Genomic DNA, 11692 nt, shown 5'->3' with positions numbered 1-11692 from the left:
TTTTTTATTTTAGTATGTATGAGATCATTCATCACTATTACCTATTGCCCACAACTGTGTGGCAGATTGTAATATCTATCAATAAATAAATCTATCAATTTAAAAAAATATTTTAATATCACTTATTACTAAAAACATGTAACGATGCCGCTACCTACTGGTCTATGCCATCAGTACTACAGCCGCCTGAATCATTCTGGCCCGGCATCACGATAACTATCATCTAACACGGAAACTACCACTGGCGACAAGAAAACGCTTGATAATAATATTTGTACTATAACTTGTAAATGCATTAATTACACATATGTAACAATTATCTATGAAATTAATAAAGATTCCAATAGAATCTGCTGATCCACTTAAAGCTAACGTCTTACACGTATAGCCTCTCGATGGCGTTTAATAGCCCAGAGAGAAGAGAAGACCAAAATTACAAGGTCTCAGTGGGAAATCTCGCATCACGAAGAACACCTCCCTAGGAGACAGAGGGTAATAATTTACATCGTGAATTAGTTCATTCTTGTGCTATGTTTTTGTTAATGTATATAATATTTTACTTCTCTTCCTTCTTTGAGTCTCTCCTCATTCCTACACCATTCAACCTCTCATAGGATCCAGCGGCTGGCTACCCTCCGGGCTTACACAACCTTCGTATCAGCAGTAGTAGTACCCGGTAGAATGAAGTTACCTTCCTGCTAAACTCGACGGCTGGTTACCCTCCGGCCTTGCATTCCTCCTTCCTACCTTCAGGAATAATACTCTGTAGGACGAGGTTACCATCCTTAGAGAACTAACGGTTGGCTACCCCAAGTCTCAGAATATAAATATGTATACCCCTCCCCTAATCAACTACCTTACCTAAGTGAGCACACATTGTCAAGGCCTTCTGGTCAGGAGTAAATAACATTCAATATCTATTGAAGCCAAATCTAATGCAACCACTTCGACAAGCATATTTTTGGAGCATGCGTAGTACGGGTTTTCTTTTTGAACGAAAATCCCGAACTGTGCATGCTCAGTCTTTCGAGTTATTGACAGTCGAAAGAAGACGCCTAATCATACTATTTCACCTACTATGTGTCTATTAAATTTAGTTTAATAAAGCCTTAATATTCTTTATTTCAATGTTAAATTTCAAAATAATAACCTAACCAGCTTTCCATCGATTACGAATTGTAAGAGACATTGCACGAGATTCTTACTATTCGATATCTAATAAGCTTCAATCGAACTGATAGTGTATGAGCCTTTCTAACGGAATCAGTCTTGCTGTTGAATGATGACTGTCATTTTGACTGACCCTGAGGGTTTCATTTATGATATTAAATTTCGAATTGAACAATTTTAACAAAATTGCGGTTGTGTTGAGGCAACCTAATTCTGGAAGGCTTTTAAGTAATAGTATGATGTTGGATCATGACATACCAGGTCAGAATGGTGATAACATCAAATTTCAACATGGCACTGGTCTCACTCAATGAAATATGATAATATAATAAAACTAATAATTATTCTAACCTCTTTAATTTCAAACTTGGTAATCATTATGTATTTACTTACATTTGAGATCTCTGTCAAGGTTGTCAAATGTGTGATTTCTGGAAAGTGGTAGTTGCTTCGTAAATTTCAATATTTCACAGGTTATCCTGTTTAGTAATTATTTCAGTTGATAAAAATAAAGAAATATAACGAATATAATTACTTATCATACCCTCATTTGTTGTACAAAAACTCAATAATATGGCAAATTCTTTTATATAATTTTCAATTTGATGATGTTGAATATAGGTGGCTTTCACTTTCACGTAACATCATGGCGCCAATGAATTTTTTGAAGTATCATAATTTTATATGATTTATCTTTATTTGCCTCCGAAACAATTGACGTTAATCACTCAATGAGTAATGGAAATACTATATTTACTCTTACATTACTTGGTGACTTTGTAGCATTGGTGTTAACTCACCACTGCCTCTGAATGAAGTTTACATGATTTAGCTGAATTACTACACCGCCGGTGAAACAACATATTGTTACATTATGGGTCTTATACTTTCTAGGTTTAGGGTAAGTTTTGATAATGTTTGTTTAGTTTTTGGAAGTATTTGACATGATAAGCCTCAAAAATGTATAGGGATTCCAACATAACCTTAAATATAGATTTGCAGTTGTAAATGTTTTAAATTAAAAATAGTTTTGAGCCCCAGAATAGAAACGTTATCAGTAGTTCTGCTGCTTAATATCTCTGCACCTGCAAGAAGATGTTTTCTTTCAGAGATATTTTAAAGATTCTGGTAATAAATATTGGCTTATCAAGTCAAGATGAAGATCTTAAATTGTATTTTATGATTGTTACTCACCATTGTTGTTTGTTTCTGAATTTCATTCTTTTGGGTCACCAACATCATCTCAACAACTAAGGTTAATAAATTAAAAGCAAAATTTCATTTGCTTGAATTGTATGTTTTATTGTTTCAGAGAAAAAAATCTGCTGATGAAATACTTGAGGAAATTCAGGGTGTAAGTATTGAAGTACTTTTCTGCATGGATTCTAAATAATATTTTAATGGAAGTGAAGTATTATTTTTTTTTAAATATAAATTTTGTACTACTAGCTACAAGTATGACAAATTTTTTTTTGTAGGACATACAATCCCTTGAAAGTGATCGGAACCAGGTGTTACAACGCCAAAACTATGTGGTTGGGCGATTAATCATTTATTCAGTTTTACTGTATGTGATAGCCGCAGCTCTCTTTTATTTCTGTTTTTTTCCTGCCTCGTTGACAGATAGAATATTTTACATGATTCCATTATTAATGTTCCCTCTTCTGTAAGTTTATTAGGTTTTATTATCCATGTATTTATTTTAACAACTATAGGTTAATATTAAGCATTAGGTTAGTATTTACAGTTTTTCTTTAATAATTGTTCATGTAGCATTTCAATATTAAACTGATACTGAGGTATTTAATTTTCTCATATATCATATTTAGTTTGGCCACAAGTTTGTTTTTATGTCAGTAAATATAATTGATCTTGTCCTAAATTAAGGCCTTTTTGAGTTCGTATTTGTTGTATTCTATTTTAGCCAGCTATTAATGCATGAGGTTTTTAACGATTTTGTTTTGTAAGTGATTTTAAAAATATCTCATACTTTATTATAATAAAATGCTTCTGGATACTTTTTTTAATGTATTGTTCGTTTTATATTATTGATTTATTGAAAACAAATTATTATTTCCATTTCCTTTGTTGGTGAAAGATATTAAAATACTTAATAGCGAACTGTTGACTGATTTTTATTTTTTTTTCTTTATTATAAAATTTTAGTTTCATTATTTTTTTTAGTTAGTTTTTCTCAAAATAGAAAAAGTTCTTCATATATTTCTGGTAATCAGGAGTTTTTAAAATGTGTACTGGTATTTGACTATAAAAATTGAGTTTAATACTAATAACATTTGCAATTTATGATCTGTATTCATTCATGCTTATTGTCCTAAAATCATGAATTTAGGCAGCCAGTTTCACATTTCCCTGGTGCTTTTATTATGCAATTTTACCATGGTAAAATCAAATGTTTTGCTAAAATTACTGTAAAATCCTGGTGCTTATTATGCAATTTATAGTTAAACCATTCATGGATATTATTTCCTTAGAAAATAACTTGGTTGACAAAAAAAAGCCTTAATAATGAATTCATTCATTCATTGATAATTTATATTAATCAATTGGTCCTATAATCTCAGTATTTCTATATTCTGAACATATTCAATACCTTCATTTGGTTGCCAAGATGTAGAGACTTCTTTTTTGTTTTATATAAATAAATTTTTTTAGTGCTAAATTTAGCTTATATAAAATAGCAATTTCTAGTCCAATAACAAATTTAAGATATTTTTAATATATCTATAATTATATTAAATAATTATTATACCAAAATAATTTTGATTTTAATTTAAAATTGTATTCTAGTCCACCATATTTATTGTTATTACTATTGTTATTTATGAATAATAATAATGTCGGATATCATATTCTTTTGGTTTTTGGAGATGTAACCACTAGCCTTTATTGGGGATATGTTTGGATAGTTTAATAACTTGAAGAAAAAAAAATCCTTCAAGAATGTTTTAGAGAAAAAGAAAGTTACTTAGGAAGCTAACACCCTTCATGGTTGATTAGTTTCTTAGCATTGAAGTAAATAATGAAATAGTGGATGAACACAGTTATGCCGATTTCTTTACTTTTTTCAAATTGAAATTAAGTGTACCTAGATCTTGTGTTCATTTAATAGAAGGCAAACAGACAAATGTTTTGGTTAACATGTTAATTTTTATAATAGAGAGTAATTTATGTTAGGATATTTGATGTGTAGATTTTAGATTTAGCTACAATTTTGGTTTTGTTTTTTAAAAAAAAGACATGGTTACGGAGGAAAAATTGATTTAAAAAAAAAAAAAAATTGGTGGTCAGGTATAAAATAATACATTTTGGCATTTTTTTTTTTATTTGTATTTTCTCCATAAATAGTTTTAAAATAAATTGAAAAACAATATGTAGTAATTTGAATATATTTTAATTTAATTTTTATCAAGTAAACATAGAAATTGTTCTTGTGGTTTAAACGATTGTGTGACCAATATCAACACATTCCACATTGTGGCATTGTTCACCTCATTCAGTTCCTACCGTAACTGTTGGACAAGAAACTGTACTTTACTAAGTACTGAGCACAAGACCAATAGGTTGTCGCAGAGCTGTAAAGAGCCAATTTGAAATCATTTGGCAAAGATTAAGGAGTGAGTAGGCTGGTGTAGCTTAAAATGTTTCTGCAGGCTTATTATTTTAAGAATTATTATTAAGCTAACATTTATTAACAGTGACATATTTTGTATCTTTTTATTGACTTTACTGATGATTGATTGCGAAAAGAAAAAAATAAATAAATTATGAAAATTGATATTTTCAGTATAGTACTCCTAAAGAAGTTTATTACATGGTATTACAAAAGGGAAATAATACATAACAAAGATAAACTTTCGGATTTGAAAGCAAAAAAGAAGAAAATATTAGAAGATGTTATGAACACTGAAACTTACAAAGTTGCTAAAGAGATCCTTGAGAAATACGCACCAGAACAACTGAAAAAATCAGGGCCTGTATGCATTTTACTAATTTATGTTCACATCAATTTAATTTTCAATCAAGTTATTATTGAATTAAAATTAATTAATTAATATTATTGAATTATATTAATTAAATATTTGATCATATAATATTGAATTTATAAATTGTAGCAAACAGTTATTACAATTTAGGCTGATATTACCCTTTTTTAAATATAATAGAGTTTGTAATCATTATTTTTTAAAATATGTGGGTGTTTATTTTACAGAAAATAAATTAATGCAAGTATAATTGATTACATCTGTTTATGTATAATTCTTTTTTTTTATTCTTGTCTTTTAAGAATATATAATAAATATATTAATAACAACATTTTTGATTGTTTTTAAAAATGAGTTGATAATTTTCTTGTTTAACTTACATATGCTCCTCATTTTCTTGCTGAATCATTTTCCTTTAGGTGGGATGTAGTCGAGTTAGAAGTTGGTTTAAAGTTGCTAACAGCACTAATGTTTTGAAGAAAACTTTCATGAATTTTTCTTAGTAAAAATTAATTTTTACCAATGTTAGATGGTTAATTCACAAAAAAACAACAGAAAAGCAATATGTTTATATACAGAAGGAAACAGTTTTTGTTTATAAAACAAAAAAAATCTGTTTGTTAATTAATTGATGATGACGTTGAGGTTATTAGGCCCATGTTTGTTATTGCATATCAGTTTCTTTGTTGAAACCTTAACAATGTTCATTCTATGAAATAAATGGAAAGTTGTATCGAAAGCTTTCATTAAACCTCAATAGATGACACTATTAACTGAAATATGAAAAAAAAATGGATTCCAATCTTTTTTTTCCCTGTAACTTTTATTTGTATTAAATAAAGTTAGAACAGAGCCTAATGCATATTATTTGTTAAAAACTTTTATACAAATCATTGCTTTTAGATACTTTATATTTATATTGATTCATTATCAATTATTTACTAAATTTTCTTACCTGATGCAGGAGCCAACAGTTAAACCTCTATCATCATCTGGCACAAATCTCAAAGTTCCTGTTCCTAAGGATTCCAATAATATTCCCTCTGGTCCTCCACCGCCTCAGCAGCAACTTCAGGTGGCAAAGCTACCAGCATTACCAGCACCACAGCCTTCTGGATTTAGTCCAGTACATCAAAAGACTGTGTCTCCCATGATACTTCATCGAAGGCAAAGTTCTCCTCAACGCATGAGTCTTTTGGAAGGTTCTCCTCAACGTGTGTATAACAAATTTTGTGTTTTTTTCTCTAATCTATGTAAAAAGTTCAGGCATTCTATTAAGCATTACATTTAAGCTAGTCCAATGTTATTTTATTATTACTTATCAATTTTCTGACATTGTAATTTGCCTTTAAGTATTTTAAAATGAAACAATTTGAACATTTTAATCTCTAAATCCTGATGCTTGTAGAAATTAATTTCAGATAAATCTCTAATTCACACATTCTCATCACTCTTTAAATATTGAAGCTGTGTTAACTCTTATCAGTTCATTGGAAGGTTCAGACATATTCTTGCGAAATACCCAATATTTCCTTTAATCTATAAGAATTTGGAAATGAAATACAATCTTGTAGAGGTACTTAAAGGTATTTTATTAAAGTGTTGCAATTTTTAAGAAATTTAAATACTACAAGCAAATATAATTTCCCCAATGATGATGTGGAGGGAGTAACTCAATAAATAAGCATAATAACCTAAAACACCTATTGGTAAAAAATTTTGAGATGAGGTGGTAAGATATTTTGATTGAGTTACTGAGTAAAGGTGAGAGAGGAAGTAATTAAGAGTTTTAATTGTAATCTTTAAAAAATATATATTATTAATAGTTTTAGTATGATTGGAGGAACGTTAATTATCTCTAACTTAGTTTACTGTATTTTAATAAACTATTTTCGATTTTTATCTCTATTTGATAGGGCGATTGGTGAGGCCAATTATTCCAAGAGAGAGGAACTGGATTGACAGGGTAATAGAGTCAATAGTAGGAGATGGGCCTAGCAATAGATACGCTCTCATATGCAAGAACTGCTCTTCGCACAATGGCATGGCTCTGAGGGAAGAATTTGAATACCTAGGTAAGCTCTTATTTCTATTTTCTCAAAGATAATACAGCGCAAATTAAGATTTAAAGCTGCAATTTGATTAGAGCTTGAGAGTCGTAAAACAGAGCTAGTTTATCATTTAATTAGTCAGTAAATATTTTCTATGCAATACAATGCTTTCTGTTCTTGCCAACAGTGAACACTTTTTGATTTTGTTCAATAAGAGGTGTAAAATAAAATCAAAAAGTATTTACTGTTACAATGAACAGAACAGAGACATAGGAAATTGAACAATTAAAAGTGAATAATAAGAAAAAGTTTATTAATACTAATAGTATGGAGAAAGCATTATCATTTTGGTGTTAAAAGTTATAGTGTATTTCATAAGTCTAAATTAAGAATTATTTAGATATATAAATAATTGTTTTGAAATATAATATAAATAATTGTTTTAAATAGCATATTAGTGCGTTATGTTGATAAATAACATTTATTTAATCATTGGTATGTGAAATAAATGTTTTTATTTTTTTGGTTTTTAAATTTATAGAGACTGGAACTGTTCTAAATAGAACAAACATTGATAGCTGTGCAGTTATAATTGACAATAAATGAGAATTTGTAAAAGGTGTTATTTTATGTCTATAAAATGGATTAAGTCTTCAAAAACTTTAAAACTAATCAAAATTTATTTTTAAATATAAAGAGACAGCCAAGTAACAATTAAATTATTAATAAAAGGACTTTTATTATTTTATATTTTTAACCGGTATTAGGCACTGGAAGAAGAGTTCAAGTTTTTCTAAGTATCCACATACGCAACTCGCCATTTGGTCTCACAAGAGAAAATTATTTCAAGTGAAATAGTAGTGCAAGTGTTTTTTAATAATTACAAAATTCACTAAATGTCAATAATGATAATATAGACAATAATAATTAAACAGTGAACTAATTATTATCATGATTAATTAACTGTAATGATGTTTGAACAAAAAATATTTAAATTTGGGTTTTTGGGTTCTTAAATACATTTAATACAAAACATATTCAAGTCCTAAATGAAAAAATCCTTTTATGTAACCAAATGAATTATAACAATAAATTGAAATGGAAAAAGTGTTAACTGAATAATTAAATTTAAACTTTGGGTCCCATACCTAGCTACAAACGGTGTTAGATTATTCATTTTACTACCAGTAATAGTGTGACATATTGTCAATCGATATGTCTATCTTTAACGTTTCATTCTTTCTTGCTTCCTTATTTTGTATATTCAAAGAAAATAAACTATTACTATTTAGTAAGTATTAAAAGAACATAAAAAAAAAAAATTTCCATTTCATTTCTGAAGAAGCCATTAGAATGGTTTGTGCTGCCATGTGGGAACACATGAAGAACTGGGCTCCTTATCTCCTTACTCTTAAAGTGGTTTAGTCTTGATTTGATGACTTGATAGAAGCTCGAGAATTGTGGTGCTTATTCCAGAATTTATCAATTTCAAAATATAAAATAAATCCTTTATTTATAACTTTTGTTCATAAATTTTACTTGAATTATTTATAACAATAACTAAAGGATCTTAGAAATATGGGGCACAAGAAGCTCTAAAATGTGATATTTTTTTATTTTAGCATTCCGCTGTGCTTACTGTGGTTTTCCTAATCCTTCACATAAGGTAAAACCAGCATCAAGGCCTAGTAGTCGTTCTTCTTCAGCGGGTAAGTGCAATTTTGATTTATGATTATTTTTAAAAATAATTATTAAGTACTAATTGATAGTTTTAATAATTTAAAGGAAAGTTATTGGCATTTGATATTGATTAAAGTTTTTATTTAGAAATTGTCAATGCTAACAAATGCTCAAAATTTTTAGAAACCATTTTAAATACTTTCATAAAAAGTTTTAATTTTAAATTAGGTAAAAATATTATTTTATTTTCTATTTTCCATGTTTTATTCTTCTATTTTTTATTGATAAAATTATTTTAATATACAGATAAACTTCATTACAATGCGCTCAGATAAAAATTTGACTATTATCAGGTAATCATAAATAAACTACTGAAATAATTTTTTTTAAAATTTACTTAGTGTACAAATAAAAATAAAAACAACATTTTTACATTGTTGTTACATTGTCAATGGTTCTGGTTTATCTATTTATCTTTTTCTTGCTTTAGCCTACCTATAGTATTTGATTTTGTCTAATAGGAAACATCATGAACAAATGTGCGAATCATGTTTAATATATTTGTTTTTTTACTGATATAGCTTCTTTGTTCTCTTCTTCATTTTCCACCTCTTTTGAAAATTTATGATCATCATTTAGGCCAAACAGAGGAAGTATAGTCTGTGACCCATGATGATTTCATATTTAGTGTACCTAATTTCTTCCCTATGGGTTCCGTTATTCATGGAAACAACCTCGCCCTATTATTTTTAATAATTTGTTATTGTAGCACTTTTATTTTTACTTTTGGATAGTTTATTAAAGAAAGAGTTGACAGGGACAAATTTTGTGATGATTTGGAAAACAAACTGTAAAATTCCACTTAAGACTAATCATGACATTGACGAAACCATAAAAAAATTAACAGAATATATAAGAATTTGCATATATGACGATACCAGTAAAATTAATAATACGTACTAACTTGCCATAGCACATTCGCATCTTATTAAAGGAAACACGCAGAGCAGGAGCGAAGTGGCACAGGACTAGAACCCAACAATTAAAACATATACCAAATTGACAAACAAACTCAAAACAAAACAATTCAAAACATAAAATTTAACTAACCTAACTGAAAACCTCATGACTACTGACCAATCTTTATGGACGACCATTAAGAAGCTTCTCAACTTCAAAAATTTTAATCACACACTTCTTACTGAATCACAAACATGGACAAAATCGGACAATGGAAAATCTCTGGTATTCGGTCAGCTCCTTTCTAAAACATTTGAGCCACACCCTGACATCCTTAATCCAACTCATATCGAATACATTGAAGGAGAATTGAATACTCCACTCCAAATGACCCTGTCACCTAAAGCATTTCATCCTTCAGAAATATCGAACATCGTTCAGAAGTTTCAGACCTAATTACATCCAATATTCTAAAACATTTTCCTCAAAAATCTGTTCTATTCCTCACCTACATCTACAATGCTGTACCTCATATTTTCCTGATCCATGGAAACTATCCATAATCAAAATGATTCCCAAACCTCAAAAGTTGCCAAAATACCCATCCTCCTACCGTCCTATCTCTCTGTTACCTATCATGGGCAAAACCTTGAGAAACTCATCTTGAAATGCTTGTCACCCATCCTTGATTCCAACCACATAATCCCAGATCACCAGTTTGGATTCCAAACATTCCACTCCACTATCCAGCAATGTCATCGTGTGGTTGGTCTCATCTTCATTAGAGTGCGGGATGTACTGCTCGGGAGTCTTTTTTGATGTAGAACAGGCTTTTGATCGAGTCTGGCACCTAGCACTGCTATACAAGATCTGTAAATTCCTACCCCCTACGTGCTTCCTCATTATCTGTTCTTATCTCTCCAACAGATTATTACAAATAAATCACAACAGGGTTTATTCATCCCTATTTTGTCAACCTTTATGTCCCATATGTTGCCGATTTGGCCAGAACCAAATACCAACCATCCAAACCCACTTGTTTTTAACCTGGCTTCTCCTTCATTACCTAATAATCCTAGGGATCTGAAAAGAAGATGGCCTTGAGATCTTCTCCTCTAGAAATGCTATTGGAGTTCTATCAATGGGTAGATTCTCCACATGTTTGTATCATGTTGCTATATCACCTACAGCAAATTTACTTGTATACATTTTTATACAGTTGTTATTATTAATTAATAACAATAAATAAATTATTAAAAATTTGGATCGGAAAAAATCTTGGATTTAAATTATATTTATCAAACTGGAAGATTATTGATTGACTGTGTGTATAGATGACTGGAATATGGACCATATTCCATTCATATATTTATCAAACTTATTTTATTATTGAAAAAGGACCTCATGATATATTTTTTGGATTGTAAAAACAAAGGAACTAAGGTAAAAATTGGATCTGGGTCCATAAAACTAACCAGTATTCGAAACATTAAATCTAAACTTCAACAAAATATTTGTGGAATTAATAAAAACTATTTTTTTTTTGACGTGACAACATCTTATAAATTAGATTGCAGGGAGTCATGTAGGCAAAAGTGTAACGGAAATAGAATGGGCGTGGCTTAGTAGTATAGTAGTGGGGGTAATTGAGGTTATAGATACTGGAAGTCATGTAGGCAAAAGTGTAGCGTAACGGAAATAGAATGGGCGTGGCTTAGTAGTATAGTAGTGGGGGTAATTGAGGTTATAGATACTGGAAGTCATGTAGGCAAAAGTGTAGCATAACGGAGAGTGCGGTGGTGGGGGTAATTGAGGTTATAGATACTG

At 29.6% G+C, this 11692-nt stretch overlaps 1 protein-coding gene across 2 annotated transcripts in view; it reads left to right on the top strand.

Annotated features, from left to right (window-relative positions):
• Positions 1 to 1794: 1794 nt before the first annotated feature.
• Positions 1795 to 11692, top strand: part of Lnpk (zinc-ribbon metal-binding protein lunapark) — a 15987-nt gene continuing 6089 nt past the window's right edge. Inside the window, exons 1-7 of one of the 2 annotated variants that reach the window (XM_014420706.3) lie at positions 1795 to 2071; positions 2483 to 2524; positions 2649 to 2836; positions 4976 to 5165; positions 6139 to 6388; positions 7091 to 7249; positions 8848 to 8934. In XM_014420706.3, the coding sequence (XP_014276192.1) occupies positions 2045 to 2071; positions 2483 to 2524; positions 2649 to 2836; positions 4976 to 5165; positions 6139 to 6388; positions 7091 to 7249; positions 8848 to 8934 (943 nt within the window). In that variant the 5' untranslated portion in view covers positions 1795 to 2044. Of the gene's footprint in view, positions 2072 to 2233; positions 2299 to 2482; positions 2525 to 2648; positions 2837 to 4975; positions 5166 to 6138; positions 6389 to 7090; positions 7250 to 8847; positions 8935 to 11692 lie in introns of those variants that run through there. The other variant, XM_014420705.2, reaches the window with a different exon arrangement.

This window comes from Halyomorpha halys, unplaced genomic scaffold, assembly GCF_000696795.3.
Source record: "Halyomorpha halys isolate HHAL.00 unplaced genomic scaffold, Hhal_1.1 Scaffold286.1, whole genome shotgun sequence".
NCBI classification, from domain to species: Eukaryota; Metazoa; Arthropoda; class Insecta; order Hemiptera; family Pentatomidae; genus Halyomorpha; species Halyomorpha halys.
This window is presented reverse-complemented; position numbering and strand designations above follow the sequence as displayed.